The 21,593-nt window shown below is 46.5% G+C and overlaps 1 protein-coding gene across 2 annotated transcripts; it reads right to left on the reverse strand.

Annotated features, from left to right (window-relative positions):
• Window positions 1-3,247: 3,247 nt before the first annotated feature.
• Window positions 3,248-21,068, reverse strand: Ets2 (ETS proto-oncogene 2, transcription factor). Of its 2 annotated transcripts, none has more exons than XM_028752525.1 (10): window positions 20,836-21,068; window positions 17,178-17,249; window positions 13,329-13,440; window positions 11,473-11,592; window positions 10,924-11,124; window positions 9,588-9,671; window positions 8,810-9,034; window positions 7,679-7,942; window positions 6,106-6,224; window positions 3,248-5,444 (listed from the first exon to the last, which is right to left on the reverse strand). In XM_028752525.1, the coding sequence occupies exons 2-10, from the start codon at window positions 17,247-17,249 to the stop codon at window positions 5,229-5,231; spliced, it is 1,413 nt and encodes a 470-aa protein (XP_028608358.1). In that variant the 5' UTR covers window positions 20,836-21,068; the 3' UTR covers window positions 3,248-5,228. The 2 variants fall into 2 exon arrangements, with proteins under 2 accessions (XP_028608358.1, XP_028608359.1); XM_028752526.1 differs by lacking the exon at window positions 20,836-21,068 and adding an exon at window positions 17,888-18,095.
• Window positions 21,069-21,593: the final 525 nt, after the last annotated feature.

Raw genomic sequence — 21,593 nt, forward strand, 5'->3', positions numbered from 1 at the left:
CTCTCTCTCTCTCTCTCTCTCTCTCTCTCTCTCTCTCTCTCTCTCTCATGTGTGTGTCTTCTATAAATGTAATAAAAATGTTAAAGAAATGATGACTTTTCTACATATATATGTTCTCTTTTCTTTATTGGGTAAATTTTATAAAAATGATATCAAATTGAAATCAGTCACACATAGAAAACATCTGAACTGATGGTATCTCCACAAATAACTAATTACCTTATAATGAAAGTGTTGTTGATTCATCAGATTCATTAGTGGGCTTGGAGCAGATATTTTGTAGTTATGTAGGAAAACCCACACATCATTTTCTTGTACCTTTAAAGAAAATATTAGAATTTTTTTAAAAAGACAATGTACCTAGAAGTATTTTTCTAAATAATTCAAGAGCTGGGGACACAGCTCAGTGTACAGTGTTTGCTTAGTAAATGTAGAACCCTGTTTTCAATTCCTAGTATCACAAGGAAATGATTTTTTAAAAAGCTTTAACATTTTTAAAACTTTAATTGATTTATTGTGCGTATATGCCATAGCACTTGTGTGGAGGTCAGAGGTCAGCTTTTAGGAGTTGGTTCTCTCTTGATGTGGGTTCTGCAGATTGAACTCTGGTCATCAGGGTTTGGGAGGCAAGTGCCTTTTTCCTGCAAAGCTACCTCCCAGTTCCCTAGAGACAGTTCTTAGAATCATATCATCATGTTGCTATAGGTTGATCTTTGAATGTCCTCAGATGTCTATGTATGATCTCCATGGCTTGATCTCCATTAGAGCCTGGTGAGAACTCTTCAGGGATCTTCAGATCACGGGAACACACCTTTGAAGGGGATTGTAAACTCTGGCCTCATCTTTCTCTTCTGTTCTTTGGTTAAAAGGCACACAGTTCTGTTGTACCAAAAGCTGGCACCATGAAACATTCCCTCACCACAGATGCAAAGCAATGCAGCCAGGTGGTCAGCTGACCACAGATTGCTACTGCCCAGACTGTGATCCCAAACAAAGCTTTTTTTCTTTATAAATAGATTATCTCAAGTATTTTAAACAATAAAAAGTAACACTTTTATTAAACAGATAATTATAATCTAGTATGATTCAGAACTGTCAAAAATAAGTGGTAAAATATACTATTTTTCTTAGAAGGTTTAGAATTGGAGTGGTGCATCATGAAGGAACAAGAAAGAGGAGGTTTCAAATATTTAAGTAAAAATGTGTCTTTATTAACTATGGAGGGGTGTGATGGAGACAAGGAAAGTGGGTTCCAGGGGCCCAGAGCTCATTTTCCCACCTCTGAAATACTCTATCCTTTTTATTCTATGTAAGCATCTCTCCTTTCCAGAATGGCTCTCAAAGCATGGTCCTCAGGTTCCTGATGTAAAACCTTGTGTAACTATTTACTCTTATTAACTGTGTTGACATTAGCTTTGGTGCAAACACAAAAATTATTAAGAATCCCAGGTGTCTTTTCAGAGGTGGGAGCAGGTTGTCAATTGCTTTCTTCACTATACTGTGAAAAAAAAAGAATGCTCCTCACAAAATAAGTCACATGTAAGAATGAATTAGATAAAGCAGTTAAGATTCATTTGCTCACAGAACAGACTTATTTTCAATTCTGTAATAGAAGTCTGCTGCATTCTGAATAAAGCATGGTTACTGCCCCAAGGAAGTGTAGCCATGTTTGAGTTGCCAGCTAAACTAACTGCTTCATCCAACTACTTTTTTATTTTTTATTATTTATTTATTTATTTATTTATTTATTTATTTATTTATTTATTTTTACCTGAAAGAACAACTGGCAAACTCTATCTGACCATGGATATTTGGCTGATTGTTTCTCAGAATTAAATGAGAAAATCTTCACACTTTCAAAGAAAATGAATTAGGAAAAGATGGTTGTTGATGATAAAAGGTTGAATTCTCAATGTTTAAGAATTTGTATCTGTGACTGTGAGCCTGGTAACTTCTTGGAGCTTTTCTGTAAAGGCAGCAGTGATATTAAGTCCAGAAACCCTTTGACAGTATCTGCTAACCTGTGTTATCACTTGAAGAGGTATTTTGCAAATAATGAATGCAGGTTACAAAATCATACATGGACAAGGGTTTAAAATAGACAGATACTGTAGAACACAGTAACAATAAATTATTCTATGGCTTCATCTGAGCACAGTTCACCTCCTATAACCATGTCTGTAACCATGTCCTGTAACCATGTCTGTAACCATGTCCTATAACCATGTCTGTAACCATGTCCTATAACCATGTCTGTAACCATGTCTATCATATAGAATAACCACAATACCTGACAGCTATTGAGCAGTATTCCTTGATTTGATTATGAATGTTAGGTCTGACTTTCTTCATATATTCAAGACACAAGAGCTCAAATATTAATGAGATGCATAAACATAGGAAACAATGCTATAATTGAAAAAAAATCCTAAGTGCTATTAGGCTAATAGATGTGATTTTGAAATGAAAACTATAAACATTAAAAAAAAAAAAACCTGTCTGCATGTGTGTACGCTACATGCTTGCATTGCCACAGAAGAGGGTGTTGCATCCTTTGGAACTGCAGTTATAGATGGTTGTGAGCTTCCAGGTGGGTGCTAGGAACCAAACCTAGGTCCTTTGCAAGAGCAACAAATGCTCTTAATCTCTCTTGCTCTGATTTAACTTTTAAAAATGTAATTTGTAATACAATAACCAGCAGGTGTTTTGCAGGTGTTTGCCACCAGCTCCCTGGAGGATATGGGGCACTAATTTAAGTCCCTGCTGAGTGTTAATACTGTCACAGTTGGGAGACTTGTGAGGAGGCATGGGTGTGGTTTCTCAGTATCTTTGTGGGCATCTCCTGGGAGCCAGAGGATGCACCCTGAGACTATCAGACACATTGTCATCTCGTTGATATCCGAACTCCAGCGAGGGACACGGCGCCATGGCCTCAAATGACAAAGATGCTTCAACTTCAGGCTTCAGCATCTCACACATGCTTCCTAACATCTCTTTTCTCTCCAAACCTCTATTACAATCCTTTCCCAGGTAGATTTTTCACTATAAACAGTTTTGTTTTGTTATTCTAATTCCTCAAGGAAGGGCTCAGTGGATTCCATCTTGTTTCTAGACTAATGAGCTATAGACTGGACTTTCATGTCATGCAGATGAGGGTGTGGAATGAGTTCAAATCCTCATCTACCTCCTTTGTTGTGGGGACTGGAGAGGGAGGAGTATTGCAAGGAGCCAATATTACAAAGAGGCATTATCATAAACCAAATACTTTATTTGAGAAAGAGGAGGCCAAATTACAAAACCTTCATACTTAAGACCACGCCAAAGACTTCTGAAGACGTCCATGACTGTTAGATTCAACCATGTAAAACCGTCATCTCAGCTGACAAAACTCGGGTTAAACTTGGCAGTTTCATGTGGCTCGACCATATATAAACTGACCGAGAATTAAGCTTCTGACGAGAGTATGTTCCTAGTCCCATGTCTGTTTATATTACACACAGATGTCCCGGCAACAAACAGGTTCCCGTGCTTAACCACAAAGCATTTATCTCGGGCATGCAGGCCAAGACATCCCAGCGCTGGCAAAGCAGGTCCCAGCTGGTTCTGTGTCCCCTGTGGGGTCTTATGATATAAGGGCTTTTTATCAATGTCACTTGCTGGTCAGAGGCCACCATGCTGGTAAATGGCGATGCCCGTGCACTTTAAGAAACCATACAACTGGATGAGAGTGTGGGGTCTCACGGTGAAGTTAACTCTTCACCAGATAAGAACCTCCTACAAACTGCTCCAACACACCGTTCCCCAGCGTGCTTGCCCTGTCTGTGCTTCTGGGTATCCATGGCCAAAAAAAAAAAAAAAAAGAAGAGCAAACTCTCTGAGCACACGGAGCAGAAAGAGGAGCATGCAGCCCGGATGGTAAGAGACATAGCAGGTCAGCGAGCCAGGAAGCACCACGCTTCATTTAAGGTCAAAGCTGACGGAAGATCCCTCCTGATTGGCCTCAGCCCTGCCCCACACATCTCTCTTTACATGACTAAGATAAAAATAAAGCTTTCGTACAAATTGCAATTTTTTTTTCCAGTGAGTTACTTTTGCAGTAAAAATAGCTGCTACATAAATCCCTTCTGATATCTGAAAAGGAGTCATATATTTCCAAAAATAGTCTTCTTATTGTAGTCACACAGAATACCTTGGGGCGAAGGAAGGGAAGGACTGGCTAGGGGCAGGGGAGTTGCCTGGAAAACACAGTTATGCCAAAAAATAAAATACATTTGCGTATAAACTGGCTTAAGGCATGCAGGGAAGTGGAAAACATGTGCCATTTGTCAAGAAAAACACTGCTTTACAGCTTTTACAGTCCAGGAGAGTGGAGAGGCCATATGGACCCTCAAATAATAACATTAAGTTTCTTATTAAAAACAAACAAAACAAAAAACCAACCCAATATACAAAGTCCTGGTCAGATAATGAACAACATTAACAACAGAACAAAAGTAAAAACCAGGATCATCCTTCAGACCCCATTCCTGCTGGTAAATAAAACAAAAACATTATGATTTCTCTCAGTTGGTCCCTAAGAGATTAAATCCGTGTAAAATGACATTCCTATGTACTAGTGAAAACAAAACAAAACAAAAAACAAAAATGGATAACCTATCAAGTATCTGCATTCTTGATTCAGACAAGTTATAATTACTTTAAATACAATATACAATTTCTGTTAAATAGAACTGTTGGAGGATTCGGACAATTATAAGATACAATAATATGTACAAACAAACTGACTTCTGAAATGGAACAATCACTCCCTTCCACTTGCCTGGCCCTCTCAAGTGGAGGTGGCTTTTGCATTTGCTACTCCTGGTGGCAAAAGGCCAAAGGAAAAACAATGTTTTTCAGTGTCTGTGTATCCACCACATGCTGGCTCCCTGAAGCATCTCAAATAGCCACAACTATTGTGATCTGCACACGGCCTGCTCCGTGCCACGGTGGCTTCCCAGAGACTCTTCCCTTGGGGGACTCACACAGGACAGAGAAGCTGTGTCGGTTTCCACCATGGGGCGTTGGCTTGTGGAAGAGGCGGGGAGATGAAAGACCACTGCTGCTTGGTGGCTCTCCCCAAAGGGGTCCCATCCTGCTCTCCCAGGGGTCTTTGGAGCAAGTGGGTCAGGACGGGTTTCCCACTCAGTCCCCAGGCCCGGGGCTGGCTCAGGGTGGTCCTGAGGACCTCAGTCTTCTGTATCAGGCTGAACGCCCAGGATGGCATGCAGTTCCTCCGGAGTGAAGCCCAGCAAGTTCTGCAGGTCGCACACGAAACGGTACACATAACGCTTGCCCGACGTCTTGTGAATGATGTTTTTGTCATAGTAGTAGCGTAAGCCCCGGCTCAGCTTCTCGTAGTTCATCTTTGGCTTATTTTTCCTCTTTCCCCACCGACGGGCCACCTTTGGGGAGACAGAGAAAGGTCAGAGTCACCTATGTCCTCTCTTGGATCATGACTGGCTCCCCTAACCCCAGGTGCTCACCCTGAGGAGGACCTTGAAATTCTCATTCTCCAGCTTCTGCTCCCCATCCCAGCCTCGCCCTCACTCAAGGTACTGTGATTACCAGATTTCTGTGGCACTGGGGATGGAACCCACGGCTGCGCGCAAGCTAGGCAACCACTCTGCCGGCTGAGACACATTTCAAGCCATGTGATAGCTGAAGAGACTATTCCCATGAGCCATGCTCATTCCCCCAGACACAGAGAGGGTGACAGATTACTTGGATCGCTGGCATCAGGCCTACCAAAGCCTTCTCCAGCGGGGAGCCTCAATTCCAACCCTGAAGGCTGCTGGGCTATGTGCTCTGACTAACTAGGAACAAAGGCAAGCTCCCCCTACAGTTTGCTGAGGGCCACCAGAGACCTCTGACAGACAATGTCTCCAGAGGAAGGCATTGCCCAATGAACACCAAACCCATTGGTCCACGAGGCAGCGGCTTGCAGTTCTGCCTAAGAGCCAGGGATTCCTGGTGGAGGAGGGCTCTTGTTGGCTTTCCTTGTACTCAGGGCTGGCTTTAGAACCCAACGTGATGGATTGAGACCGAGAGTGCCAACGGCCGTACCTCATCAGGGTCAGCGAGCTTGAACTCCCATCCATCTCCCGTCCAGCTGATGAAAGATTGACAGGATTTGTCAGAGAGTAGCTCCAGAAGAAACTGCCACAGTTGGATTGGTCCACTTCCTGGGGTAAAGAGAGGCAGGTTACACGGGGAGTCTGAGATCATCAGGAATCTGACCCTCTCAGTGACCAGCCTGCCTTTAGAGCATGGCCCTACTGGGCCTTGTGCTAACTGATTAGGTGGGGCTTCGGGGAGCACCCAGTAAACACTGTAATGGAGAGGAGCCACTGTTCTCAACACACTATTCTCGCCAGAGGATGGCTTAGCCAAGACTCTACCTCGGCTACCGTATTTGTCCTTCTGGGAGGAAGATACAGAACCAGCAACTCTCATCAGCACTAACCCTCTTGATGTTTAAGGCTTTCCTGTACAAGAGCCTTAAAAGTTTATATCTGAAAATGCCCAGTGGGGTTGGGGTGGGGACACCAGGGCCATTTTATCAAAGGTCCATCCCTCATGACCAGAAGCAAGCTGTACTATGAGACTTGCTACATGGAATACACAGGGGTGACCTACACTGACAAGTGTCTGCCTTTGCTGCACGGGCACTCAGAACCACCACTCTGAGAGAGAGGCTCGCTGTAGCCCTGTCTCTCTTAAAAATGTACAGCAACTTGTCTTGGGTGCCTGTCAGTTTAGGGAAGGAAAACCGAGATCTGATCCTAAGCTGTCACCTTCCCCTCAGATATAAAAGGCTTTGTGACCACTTGGACTTGTCACCTTTGAATGGGTTCACCAGTGGATTTTCACACTACCCACGCTAACACCACGGGGCTAACCACCAAACGCCAGTTCAACTACCATCCTGGGAGACACTCCAAATGCTGTGGGGTTTTCTTAACAGTTCTTAGATTCCTAGGTATCAGAACAGCCATAGATTCAAACCCCTTTATGAATTTATATATATGTAGCCGTTTGTTTTTGACAATGAAAAGAAAATCCCTACATCCTCATTTTAATCTCGTATCTTTAAAAGTGGGTTTTTAAAATACACAGTGGTTTCTTGTGGCCAGCATACGGAAAGAGAATCTATTTTAAAGGCATCTGGAGGAAAGAAAACGAACATTCTTGATATTTTTGCCCCAGTTTTGAAATTGTGTGGTTCTAAAAACAGCTTTAAGATTTGCTCTCTGCCTAGAAGAGCTCCCTCGTCCTCTCTGGGATGGTTCTGGAGGCCAAGAGGGGTAAACAGTGCTGGCATCCCTTGAGCCAGCTTCTGCCCTTCCCCAGGCCAGTTTACATTCCTGGAGATCCAGAGTATGAGTCAGAGCCAGGACCAGAGTCTGTCTGACCTCCTACCTCTCCACCTCCCATCCCAGGTAGAGGGTGTGGCCTGGGATCTTCCCCCACCCCCCAGATCCTAACATGAAAACTTCTGAGAACCTGGCTCTATAAGCTTTGTGTACAGCGAGCCCCAGAGTGTGAATATCACAGGCAAACTGGGACAAGGCCTGGGCAAGTGTGGTGGGTGCTGTGGTCACATAGGAGCCCACTGGGGCCCTGAGTAGTCACTTACCAGTGAAGCCGGCCAGTACTGCTGCAGGAATAACTGGTTTGCCTTGCTCAACTGGGTCGCTCCTCTCTTGGATGTAGTCCTTGAAGGACATGGTCGGCTTACCGAGGCACAGAGATTGGCTACAGTCCTCCTCAAAGCTCTCGAAGGAAGGTACCCGCTGCACATCCAGTAGGGACGACTGGCTGTTCCAGGACCTCAGCAGCGAGTCGGAGCTTTCGAAGCTGTCCCCACCATTCTCTGGAGAATCATGGTCCTTGGGTTTTCCTGGTAAAAACAACCAAACAATGCTGAGACCCCCTCCAGGATATAAGAAGAGCCAGTACCCGTGGGTCATCAATTAAGGAGCACTGAGATCCTAACTTCTGCATCTCCACCAACCACCCCCAAAGCAGCTATACACATGGCTGGTACAGCATCATTCAGGCCCCATCTGAACACTCTTAAACTCAGGCGCTAATTTCTTGGACAACTTTATATGCAAATAACAACCTTCCACCAAGGGAAGAATGGATAAAATGTAACATCATGTGGTAAAACACTCTTAAGATTACAAGAAAGAGCAAATGCTACAATACAGATAAAACTCAAGACTCTAAACCCCAAAGACAGTCAGCCAAAACCCACGTGTGACATCTCAGGATGGCGAAAGCCAGTCTGTGTTGACACAAAGGAAAATGGGTCGCTCTTATAAAGAGGGCTGGGAAGGGATAGGAAGAAACCTTATAGATGGCTAGAAACTCTGGCTCCGTGTGGATGGCGGTTAACATGGGAGTACACAGCCCCGTTAATTCAACCGGATGTATAATCTCAGATGTGTGGACCATGTATGTTACATCCTTTAAAAGAAACCTAGCATATTCCCATGTGTCTCAGGAGAGTACTCCACCATGAAGAAGTTAGCTTAAAGTCCTCCAGCTACTCAGTGTTGCTCACTTGATACCGACAGAACCCAGACTGGACCGGGGTTTCAAACAGGTTGTGAGTCTGCGTTTTGGGAAGTCACTTGGAAGGTGGCCCAGACCTTTAACCTCCTTCTCCAATGGGCAAAGACAGGATGTGCTTACCAAGCATCTCTCATCCTGACTGGCTTCCAGGACAAACCAATAACCTTATTCTAGAACATTCTCTTACCAGAACTGTTGTTGAGCAAATTCAAGTTGCCGCCAGGGAAGTCCTGGCTCATGGAACAGTAATTGACACTGACGGTGTTGAGCCGAGACTTGGGCAACATCTGGAGCTCCTGTTCAGAGCCGAGAGTTGCAGGCGTGGCCGACGGCGGGCATATGCTGTCCAGGAGGCTGTCTTTGGGATAGCTCGGTGCTTGCATTCCATATGGAGCCTGCTCCATGCCGAAGCCTGAACACAAGGATGAATCAGACATCAGACGTCAGAGTCAGTCAGTATTTCAATAGCTAGACCCACACACAGAGGACCCCATTCTCTGATAGGTATCCGGTGCCAAGAGTCCAGGGATAGTGAGTTTTCTATACGTTTGTTCTGGCTACCTCCTCTGTCACATCACATTAGTGTCTACTGACTTCTTTCTCTTTACGGTTAAAATGGTCTAGAGCAGTGTTGTCTCTTAGAGATTATAGGAGCCACTTAAGCAATGCTTAGTTTTCCAGGGGCTACATAAGAGAGTCAAGGAACAACTGACTCAGCATAGCAGTGGTCACCTCAATATATAAAAAGCATCCTAACTCATCAAGGAATAGTGCATGTTCTTGGTTTCATTTTAAGACCTCTGAGTTAGTCAGAGTCTTAGATTCTCATGGCACATTTCACGTGGACCTGCCATATTTCGGCTGCTTAGTGGATGGAGCCACCACAGGAAGAGTGAAGGTCTAGGCTACCTGAGGAACTGGAAAGACCAAAACCAGAGATCTTAAGGCACAATCACCTGACTGACCTAATGTATTGCTGTTGATCCAATGAGGAACTGCATTGAGGTGTGAGTTTTCCTCATATTGGTCTTCCATCTTCTCTTGGTTCTCTGAAAAAGAGGGAAGATACAGTTTGAAAACTCTACGAGGAGAGCCATATTTCGACTTCCTGTCTTGTGGACACCGGGACGACTCGCCCCAACACCCGTACTTCACATTCCATTTCGGTTCAGTCCTCTTATGTTTAAAATTACAAGACATTTTTCTAATGATCTGGGGTAAGTTTTCCAAAATCAGTGATGTCACTGTCTAGAACAGCCTGGTTTGTGTGTTCACTTCATTCCTGTGTTTATGAAGAACCATCTGTCCTGGGGCTGGGAAAACCTTGGGTGACAGAAATGGATTTGGTTCCTGCCCTCTGTGAGGTCTCACATCCTCTACAGGTTAGTCTGGGATGTTCCGAGGTCCACATGGAAAGTGTGTTCTGTGTAAGTAACTACTAGGAACACACGACCACACATATCATTCCTTGAGGCCAAGCAACACAAACACACACACACAGAACAAAAGCCCCAGAGGCTAGACTTGCCCAGAAACGCATTGGGTAAGCCCAGTCTATGCTCCCTAGGAATCAGGGGTCTTTAAAGGTGATTTTCTTGGCTCTAGGAAACATCAATAAACCAGCCTGGCAGCAGAACCCCAAATGAAATTCTGAGTTTATATGTTGTAAGTTTAGCCATGGTACTAAACTTTTTTGTTTGCTTGTTTTAATGTTAGTTAGTCTTACTGCCGCTGTCCCCCATTTAAACCCAGGTATCGTTTAAGCAGGCCTCACTGATCTTTAAGGCTGGTGATAAGAGAGTGTCTAGCCTTGGTGAGATTTCTGAGTCTGGCGTCTGCTTTTAACATTTCTGTGTATACACAAGTCGATCAGCTGTCGATCAGTTACAGCCCGTTCTCCAAAATCCTCAGTGGACTGGAGTCACTTCCTACCAAATCTGCAATGGTCTGCGCATGTTGCCTTACATTCAGGCAACCCTGTCTCTCTCAGTCCTCCTAGTGAGTTCACCCACCTGGCACCCTCGCTGGCCTACATATCCAAGGTGCTCTGAGCTGGTACAACCAGTACAGCCTGGCAACAGCCAGCAATTTGGTGACTCAGGCTATTGCCTTGTGGCTACACCTGGCACTCCACGAACATTGTACACGCTTCCCTCCATGGAATGAAGACCCATCATCACCTCCCTGTTTGACTTGCTTGGGGATGTTCTGAGGCAATGGACTCTAGCACTGGGCAGCCTCAAGTGGAAGGGTACACCTTCCTGCTCCCTGGGTCCCCGCCTCCCAAGTCCTGTACCTTACCTTTAATCATCTGCTCCAGATGTTCCCAGAGGATGTCACCCACAAAGTCAGGCGCCAGCTCCAGAAAGCGCTCCTTGCCGAGGTTACACAGCATCTGGCCATTCATGCCAAACCGCTGCAGGTTCACATTCACCAGGCTGAACTCGTTGGTGGCCCAGAGCAGCCACTGGCACACCTGCTGCTCGGTCCACAGCCAGGGGTCTGTGCAGGGAGGGTGGGAGAGGACATGACCAGTGAACATCTGGAAGGCTGGGAGGGCACGTGGCCCTCAACAATTCACCAAGCCCAGACAGCCCCAAATCAGGGAATTAAGAAGACACGACTCTGCCATGACACAGACATGTTCTAAGCCGCCAATGGCACTTGGTGTTTAATGAGTGTGTGTGTGTGTGTGTGTGGGGGGGGGGGTTATGTATGTAGCAGGCCACAGGCTCAAGGAGGCTACATTTCTTGCAAGACAACCAGGAGCATTTTAAAGACAGGCCCAGCCAAACAGGTCCCACACTCGCATCCTCCAGGGACTCACCAGCCTCAAAGCCCAGCACTTACTTTTGGGAATGCCAAGACGCCGCTGCTCCTTGTGGAAGCCACTGAAGGTGGCTTTTAAGGCTTGGCTCATCACCGCCTTGCTGCAGGGAGTGAGCAAAGGCAGCTCGCAGCTGGCTGAGTCTAGAGAGAGACCACAGGGACGTGAGGACTCAGGTGGCAAAGTCGACAGAAGCTTAGGATAAGCCCAGCCCACTTATCAGAGAGAACCTTGAGCACAAATCTTGAGATGATTCCTTAACGGAATCCAGCTGCGGGGCTGGGGTGCCACCCGCCACTTGAGTGCCTAGCACGCAGTACGTTCTATACCCAGTATTACCAAAAAGGAAACTCAAAAAGCAAACAAGGAAAGATTTTTTTAAAAGTATACTCTATCAGAGTAATCAAGGAGATTATATAATTTGGCATGCTATTTTTCCTTTTTTAAAAAGTAAGCAAACACATTAGGAACCAAAACCAACTGTGCTTCTCAGAACTCTTAAAATTACTCCAATTATAGAAAGAAAAATCCAGAATAAAAATGAGTTTGGTGGTACACAACTGTAATCCCAGCATTTGGGAGACAGAGACAGGAGACTAATGAGGTATCCTGGGCTACACAGTGAGTCCCAAGTGAGCCTGGCAAAGTTCTCTTGTGTGTGTGTATGTGTGTGTGTTGAATTTTAAAACAAAAATTAAATATTTTAAATTAATATTTTAAAACAAATATTAAATATTTTGCAAAGCTTCATAAAGCAGAGATCCGCAGACAACATTCCTACCTAAAATGTATTTAAAAATTTTAAATTTTACAGTTTCTGTTCAAAACGCTTCAGAAGTGTCCAGCCTTGCAGGCTGCATCCTGTGCACAGTGGAGGACCGCCGTGAATGCAGCCCAACACAGAACTGTCAGACGTATTCAAAGCACGAGGCTTTATTTCTGTAACTTGACTGCATGGTTATCAAGCGTGGCCACTGTAGATGACAATGTCAGGTTGCAATGTCAAAAGGCTGGATCGTCCCTGGCTGTCTTCAGTGACCTTGCCTGACGGGAGCTGTGTCCAGTAAGCTAAGCTGCTGGCAAAGGAAGGCTGGCATGTCCATTGCAGTCAACACTGCACGGTAAAACAGGCGCACCCACAATGTTTCTGGGAAAGAAACATTTCTGATGCTTTCAGAAATTTCGGGAATGATACATGACTGCCTGACGGCACTGCACTTACGAAAGCACGGGAGCTTTAATTGATCTCTGTGGGCTGTGTGCTTGAGCACCCACTTCACATATATGACAAGTCGACCTGGAAGGTGTCCAGCCATTCACTTTATGAAGTAACTGTAGAGACGGATGTGATGTGCTTGGCCTTTGACGGGGATAAAGAAAGGCAACCAGAACTACTACTAAAGGGTTAAGAGGAGCAAAAGGAATCTGTGGTCTCAAAACTCAAAGGGAAAGGTGTGTGTGAGTGTGCATGTCCACGTGTGTGCACGTGTGTACCCACATGTGTGTGCATGTGTGCGTGTGTGTCAACTGGGACACATTTCAATACCCACTACCTTCTATTTGAAAAAGACACCAGGGAGATGAGCAAGTATTTGAAAACACCAAAGCACAACTCTCAAGAGTTCCAAACCGTGAGTGACAGGTCTCTGCTCACAGGTGGGAATTTCCTGTGAAGACACCAGAATGACCAGTTCACTCACACAAGAGGAAAACCACTTTCTCCCAGGTGGTCCAATTGATCAGACTTCTCATACCCAATATTCAAGATATCGATACTTTTGGCTGGAGAAAGGTCTATCTCTATTAACTGATTATGTCTTTATTAACCCGGCTGCCGAGGGAAGCTGTGCACCATCTGTCAGGGTGGAGAACAAATTACCATGGGAGACAGAATCCAAGCCTGTGGGCACTTCTTGGAGTGTCTGCTCTTCACTGAGAGAAGGGAGCATGGCAAACAGAGAGCCATCAAAGGTGTCAAAGGCTGGCTGGCGCTGTGGAAAAGAAAGAGAAATGCCACGTGAACTCACTTGTGTTTTCATAGTGGTTCAACAGTAACCCTGCCATGGGTCCTGATGACATCAGCCATTCTAAGGTAACGCAGGCCAATGACCTCAAAGTAATCCAAACAATTCTACCTCACTCTACACTCTTTAATTAACCTCATAGGGCCAGATGGCCTGGAAGATTATTTTATCAGCACAATCAACTTAATAAATGAAATACATCTAAAAATGGCAGAATCTTAGGACCATACTGAGAAGTCTTCAGAGAAGACCAAGACGGCTTTTCGTCAGATTGGGTGTGTAGGAAAAGAAAAACCTGAGCTGACAAAGGGTTTTGGTGTCATAAAATTCAAATAAAAAGGAAAGGCTGGGAAGAAACGGGAAATTGAAACAATAACAAGCTATTTTTATCTTTGGAAGGCTCCTTTGAAGTAGGGAATTCCTCCTCACCACAAAGTGGTTCAGACAATAGTAATCTGTGAAAAACAACCTTAATATTTTCCATGATAATAAAAAATAAAAAAAAGATTGTAGAAACTTTAACCACAGGGAGGCTCTCAGAGGCATCTTTCAGGAAAACTCAGATACACACATAAGGCCCTGGAAGTGTGGACGGCTCATGATCTCAGACTCCATGTTTACGAAATGCAGCAGCCCTGAATGGGAGGAGCATGAGTGCAGGCAAGGCCGGTCCACCCCAGCCTGGCTTGTTAGGAAACGTGAAGAAAAGTTCTATTTCCCAACATAACCTGGAAATCCTACATCGTGTGTAACACAATGACCCACATGTTGAGTCATGGGAGAGCAAAATGTGTAACACATTTACAAATAAACCAGCCAGACACTGTGCCTTCATTCCAGAAACACAGAAGAGCGAGGAACAGACCTGTTGCACAAGAGGACAGACAGGCTGCCAGCCCCAGCCCCAAATCCTCAGCCCCGCAGGATTGCCAGCTACCTGGGAGGGAAGGCCCACTGAGGAGTGTGAAAACCTCAACTGGACGGTCCTAGGATTTTATGCAGGGATGATTTGGGTGAAATATCAAGTAGATGTCAACAACAAACAAACAAACCAAACAAAAACAAAACCCTCCCCCCAGGCTTCTAGAAAGTGTCTCTCCAGAAGTTCTTCTTTTAAAATCAGGAAGTAAGAGCAGCACAAACCCTCACTACACATTTCCACACAGACTCTGGCAAAGAACGTCTTCTCTGAAACCAGACGTCAGCGAGTTCTCTCAGTTTACAAAGGGCTTTTTTTCTTGGGGTTGTGTGTAGCTTCTGTACCATCACAGTAAGTCCTTACGCCATTACCATTTCTGCCCCGCTGAAGGCACGTGACTAAACCAAACAGAAGGACGGGTGCCAGGTTCTGCCTCTGTAGTTTACACCAGACACACAACCTTAAAAATGGTTTAGGGAGAAAGGGTTGCGGGGGGGCCCGCCCCCCCCAGGGGGGAGGCGGAGTGGGGAAAGAACTGGCTAGGTAAGTGTGAGCACATGCATTAGGATCCCTAGAACCCACACAAGGCTGCATGGGGGACCCCTTGGCTGTGACGCCAGTGTGCTAGGAAGGCACCCAGGAGAACCTTTAAAAACTTGGGGCCATGGGGCTGGAGAGATGGCTCAGTGGTTAAGAGCACTGACTGCTCTTCCAGAGGTCCTGAGTTCAATTCCCAGCAACCACATGGTGGCTCACAACCATCTGATGGGATCTGATGCCTTCTTCCAGAGTGTCTGAAGACAGCTACAGTATGCTCATATAAATAAAATAAAATAAAATAAAATAAAATAAAATAAAAAAGTTTAAAAAAAAAAAAAAAAAAAAAACTTGGGGCCAGCAGGCAGAGAACAAGGGACCCTGTTACAAAGACGAGGTTAAGTTAAGCAAGAGCCCAGCCAAGGCTACACAGAGAAACCCTGTCTTGAAAAAAGCAAAAAACAAAACCAAAAAAAGCCGGGCGGTGGTGGCGCATGCCTTTAATCCCAGCACTTGGGAGGCAGAGGCAGGCGGATTTCTGAGTTCGAGGCCAGCCTGGTCTACAGAGTGAGTTCCAGGACAGCCAAGGCTACACAGAGAAACCCTGTCTCGAAAAAAAACAAAAAACAAAAAAACCCAAAAACAAAGTTAAGCAAGAGCCAACACTAGAGACTGTGCTGTAGTTTAGTAATCCTAGCACTAGGAAAGCAGAGACAGGGTTCCTAGCCAAGACTAGCTGATGAGCAACAGGTTCAGTGAGAGATGCTGTCTCAAAAATAAAATGGAACGCAATAGAGAAAGACACTTATCACTGGCCTGTTTACCACACACACACACACACACACACAGTAACACCATACTCACACACATATACAACCACCACACACACTCACAAACGCATTCACTACACACATACACCACACACACACACACATCACACGCACGCACACCATACATACACACACACTCACCATATACAAATATATACACACACCACACATTCACACTTACACACACCACAAAGATACCTACCATACACATCCCCACACACATATGCATACACACCACACAAACACATCACACACACACACATACCACACACCCTCACACAAGAAATGACCAGTTTATGCTACAAGAGTGTTCCAAACGGAGTTGACAAAGCCGGGCGGTGGTGGCACACACCTTTAATCCCAGCACTTGGGAGGCAGAGGCAGGTGGATTTCTGAGTTCAAGGCCAGCCTGGTCTACAGAGTGAGTTCCAGGACAGCCAGGGCTATACAGAGAAACCCTGTCTCGAAAAAACAAAAAACAAAAACAAAACAAACAAACAAAAGGAGTTGACAACATGTCACAGACACAACATGGAAGGGTTTCCACAGGGGAGCCAGCTCTGTCTTTAGTCTGTTTGGGGTTTGCATAAACATCCTTGGGCTGCTGCAGCACACAGAGCAGGCTCCCCCTACCCAGGTGGATGCATCCCCTCCTGAAGGAAGTAACACAAGATGCCTACTCTTCAGCTTCTTCATTTAAGTCAAACAGCCTTCTGGGAATGATGATGCTGACCAGTGAAGACACTCGGGGCCAAGTCTGGTGACCTGAGTTCAAATCCCAGGACCTCCACGGTGAAAGTAAAGGGAGAACTGACTTTCACAAACCATCTTCCTGTCTCTGTGTGTGTATCATGGTGCATGTGCACAGACACAGATAAAGGAAGTTCAGAAACAAACAGCCTTCTTGATCAGCCACGGAAATACAGAAACAATCTTTCCAGCTGTTTTCTTTAAGAATCATGGGATGTGGGCTGGAGAGATGGCTCAGTGGTTAAGAGTACTGACTGTGCTTCCAGAGGTCCTGAATTCAATTCCCAGCAACCACATGGTGGCTCACAACCATCTGTAATGAGATCTGATGCCCTCTTCTGGTGTGTCTGAAGAGTGACAGCATACCCACGTACATTAAATAATTAAAAAAAAAAAAAAGAAAAAGAATCATGGGACTTGTTTTTCCCATTTGAAAGGAGCCTGGGGATGAACTCATCTACAAATGAACTTCTTTCAAATCTTGAGAACAGGTACAACTAGCATCAAGATACCTATTTGACAGCACAGAAAACTGAGGCTCAAAGAGAGTATACAATTTTATCAGAGCCACATAGCTAAGATATCTACAACCCAGGGCCATGGGCTTTTCCCTCCTTACTAATGGAGTTTCTGAAACTGTCAAGATAATTTAAATAAGAAGTACATACCTTGAGTGTCCCTCGAAAACTGTTGGCAACAGGGGCCACTTGGTCCATGTTCTTGATTCCAAAGTCATTCATCTTGAGAAAAAAGTGAAAGAGACAGAATCAAAGAGGTTACTTACTATCGAAGCACATTTAAAGATAACATTGACCACTGATGGTGGCTTCAGTCTTTAGTCGAATGGAACACTACTGGTGGCTGACGTCACCATTGGGAATTCTTATTTAAAAGGGATCCAGGCCAAGCAGCTCTCAAGGAGAACAAGGTCTGGGGAAGGGGTCCCACACAGTTCCACTTAGATGTGAGACTCCATGGGCTTCCCTGGACCCTGGCATAGCTGAGCAAGGAGGTTGTGCTACTTATAGTCAGCTGAGGTAAGAGCTGAGGTGATATACCAAGCAGAGGCACAAAACACCCTCTCCTGTCTCCACAGGGCAGTCAATTCAACCTGGGCCTCTAAAAGAAGCTACACGGGGGTCCCTGCCTTGGAAGCTCCCACGGGACTCAGACCAACACACACACAAACCCATTCTTCTCTGAGATATGCAGAAGCACATGGCCCTGAACACCCAACCCCACACACTGTCCCAGATCCTGGGCTCTGAGTATATCATCTGAGGACATTTCTCCTTTGTGGGTAGCACAGTTTTGCATTTCTTCAAGAAGCTAGGCCTTGCTTAAATAATAGGGGCTTATATCCCAGAGCTGGGCTGACCAACCAAGCAGCTACCAGCTACCGTGGCTACTGGCACAGAACATGGCTACTGTGAAGGGAGACAGGCTCTGAGTGAGGATACACATCAGATCTCAAGAGCTAGTAGGAAAAAGGAAATTGTCTCAGTACTTTGGATATTTATTTTGTGCTTATATAATGTTGTGAATATATTAGGTTGACTGAATAGAGTAAAATCAATTTGACCTGTTAAGACCGTTTTGTTAAGCACGTTGAAGAAAAGCAAAACAAAACAAAATGTAACTTGCAGTGATCTGAAATTTTTCCTGGGGCCCTAATGTGTAGTTATGAGTCTAGCAAGTGACGTGTTAAATGAAGGAAGGCCCTTCAACAATACCAGAGTGTTACTCGGACCCAGTCACCGAACCTCACTTCTACACACCAGAGATCACCATCACTCGTCAGCAGCTCCCTCCTCCAGGCTCCGAGCTACAGAACTGGAGCCTTCAACAGCTCCGTGGTGTGGAGTGTGCACCCCCATCCTCCCCCGACATTCATGTGCACCCACCTGCTAACCACACACAGTCACTAAAATTAGCATGCAACTGATAGAACTCACTAGAGGCAGCAGATAGCATAGTCTCAAAGAATTATTTAACTCGCTTTGATCCCTCTTTCTTATGTTCTTTTTATAGTCGACATTATGGCCAATGACAGATGGCTTAACAATTTCCTACAAAACACATACTCACATGCATATACCGACATGTGCGAGGGCACACGTGTGCACACACTCACACCTTGATAAAAGGCAATGAGAGCAGAAAGAGGCCCTGGGGAAGGCTTCTGGAAGCTCAGATATGCAAATTGGGGTTAAAGCAGCCCAGAAAAGCTTAGGTGAATTGAAGCAGCCACCATCCTGGTAAGGTCACAGCAGGGTCTGTGCAGTCAGTCTCCAGAGCCGACACATTTGTTCAGATTCTCCGTTGGTATATTACCTCAGCTATACTCACTGAGGGCTCAATATTCCTCACAAATGAAGGCCTAGCTCCAGATGTGAAGACACAAGTCCCACTCCCTCAATCCTCCTGAGCATCCAGGTTCCAAGCATAAAATCACCATATTCTGAGGCAACTGAGGCCCAATGATACTGAGTCACTGGCCCAGGCCACACTCCTATGGGGGTCTATGGAGATTACACCTCAGATCAGTAGGGCCTTAAATCCTGACGATGCCTGAGTGGGCTCTCCCTACCACACCCCACTGAAGCAGAGAGCACAGAATTATGATTAAACCAGGCCTTTCTGTCACACTTCAGCCCTGTGAAATGCTCGCCAACTGAGAACTTCAAGGTGCCTGCTTGGATGGAGTCAGGCCTGTAACCTGTTGATTAAACACAAGCCTCTCGAAGAAAACCAGCGACAGAGCAAGAGGAGTCCACATGGTCCATCCAGGGCCTGTCCGACAACACTTTCTGTCGCTCCAATGTACAGACACCTGGGGATTTCATTTTGATTTTTCGCTTCTGAGAGGCAAAGAATAGCTCAGATATCGAAGAAGAGCTCCCCTGCCTTTTGTGTACAAACAGGAGCAGAAAAGGGAGGCCCCCACTCCCACATAAAGAGCTGTAATTACCGGCTGCAGAACAGGGTTCCTTTGTTGCCTGGCTTTTAATGAGTTTTCTAAAAAACCATGTAGAATTAAAGCCCTCTACTAAATGGCTCCAGGCAGACACACGGCTAATCAAATTTAAGTTCATTTATTCTACTGGATGTGCTTGCTAACCCCTGGGACAAGTCAAGACTCTAGATAAATCAATTTCAAGTTTAGACCTTTTGGTACTGGGGGTGGAGTGGGGGGGCGGCTAAAAAAAAAGAGTAACAAGAAATGGGAGAAAACGGCAGAGATGTAATGACTGAGTATAGTTAAGTTTTGTAACAAGAATTTCATGGATAACTGTATCCTTACTGAAACAGGTAATCACTTATATAAGAGAGCATAGATTTGTGTTTAGGTAAATTTAGGTTAAAAAAAATAAAAAAAGAACAAAACCTCTTGAAGGTTGGTTTGCTTTTCGCTTAGTGATCAGTTTAGAGAGGTGAATGACTAATTCCATATATGAGAGCTTGGCTATTTCCCCGTGGGACGCGCGGTGTTCACATTAACTGTGCTGCGAGATTACTCAGATTTTAATAAAAGCTTAACACTGAGATGTATCTCCCGATTGGCGGTAGTGTGGGCAGGCAGATACCGCACAGGAGCTTCCTTCCATAGCAGGGAGCAAGTCTCTCTCTCAACTGGTGAATTACATGACTCCTGTCTCCAACCAGGACTGCTCATCGCTTTACTTTCTAAATAAGTAGCGAGTCAACTACTATTTTAGGCTCCCCTGAAATTGAGTGCAAGCTAGTACAAGTCTTATGAGATTAAATAATAAATTAAAAAAAACAGTCAAATACGCAAACGCTTCGGGTTACTCCTTCATTCATATGTTTTAAGGAGAAAATAAAGACAGGCAGCCACAAGCGCCCCTACTTGGACCGTGTCCCGTGCTGGTTTCCCAGGGACGCAGGGAAGCTCAGACCTGGCCAAGCAGGTGACACGTTCCCGAGAGCCGCAACTTGCCAGGTGTTCCAGGCGCCGGACACCCACATATCCTCCCAGGCCTAGCACTTCCCCCACTCAAGTCACCCCGAACCTGGGGCTACCTCGGCCACCTTTCCAGGTGCCTCAAGCCCCCTCGAGAAACGCAGTAGCGCGCCCCGAGCAGGAACCGCACCGGGCGGCCACTGGCTTCCCCAAAACAAAAGCGGGCTGCCCGCGCCCCGCCCGGTGCCCAGGTCGCCCGCCGAGGCCACTGGGTGCCTAAGAACCAGCCGGAGTCGCTCCGGAGCATGCGATCGCCCGGCCGGAGCAGGGGCCGCCCGCACTACACCCCACCCCGGGCGGAGTCTCTCCCGAGGACCGTCGCGCACGGGGGCCGCTCTTACCGCGCCGCAGCGGGCAGGGCCAGCCGGAGGGCGGCGAAGAGAGGAGATCGCGGCGGTCCCGGCGCGCGAGGCCGGGCGAGACGAGGGCGTAGGGCCGATCCGGGCGCGCGGGGCCGGGGACGGTGGCGGGGACTGGCGGGCCTTGGTGGTGTCCACTCCGTGCTCAGCGCCGCGGTGGAGGAAGTAACCAGCCCGATCTCCTGGCCGCGCGCTCTTCTGGAGCTGGGGGAGGGCCGGAGGGGACCGGGGGAGGGGACAGTAGGGGTGACGGAAAGAGCGCGGAGGAGGAGCGAGCGCGAGGCCGGCGTGGGAGGAGAGCGCGCTCCGGCAGCCGCGGATCCAAGCTGCTCCCGGGCCCTTCCCTGCGCCCCTGCAGCCCGTTGTCGCCTGCCTGTTAGTCTCTGCTCCTGGGGTTCGACTCGGTCCTTGTGCCCAGGAGGTCTAGCTAGCAGGGCAGGGCCGTGTCCGCCCGCTTTCCCGGCGCACGGCTGTCTGCAGGTCCGAGCTGGGGGCCCTAGTGGCACTTGGGTTGGATGGTTAGGCTTCTGCGGTGGAGACGGCCCTGTGCTTGGAGCTACGTGTGGGTCCTGATTTCTGGTCCTTCCGTCGGGAAAAGACTCTTACGTGGGGTTAGGGAGGCGCACATTGAGCGGGTGGCGGAGTCGGGAGTGGAAGAGCAGAACGTGGCGCAGCCGCTTGACTCTGGGGAGGCCCCTCCTACTGCCTCGGTTCGGATGGCGCCCCCTAGGGCTGAGCCG

This window comes from Grammomys surdaster, unplaced genomic scaffold (assembly GCF_004785775.1).
Source record: "Grammomys surdaster isolate TR1022 unplaced genomic scaffold, NIH_TR_1.0 125925, whole genome shotgun sequence".
In the NCBI taxonomy this organism is placed as follows: domain Eukaryota; kingdom Metazoa; phylum Chordata; class Mammalia; order Rodentia; family Muridae; genus Grammomys; species Grammomys surdaster.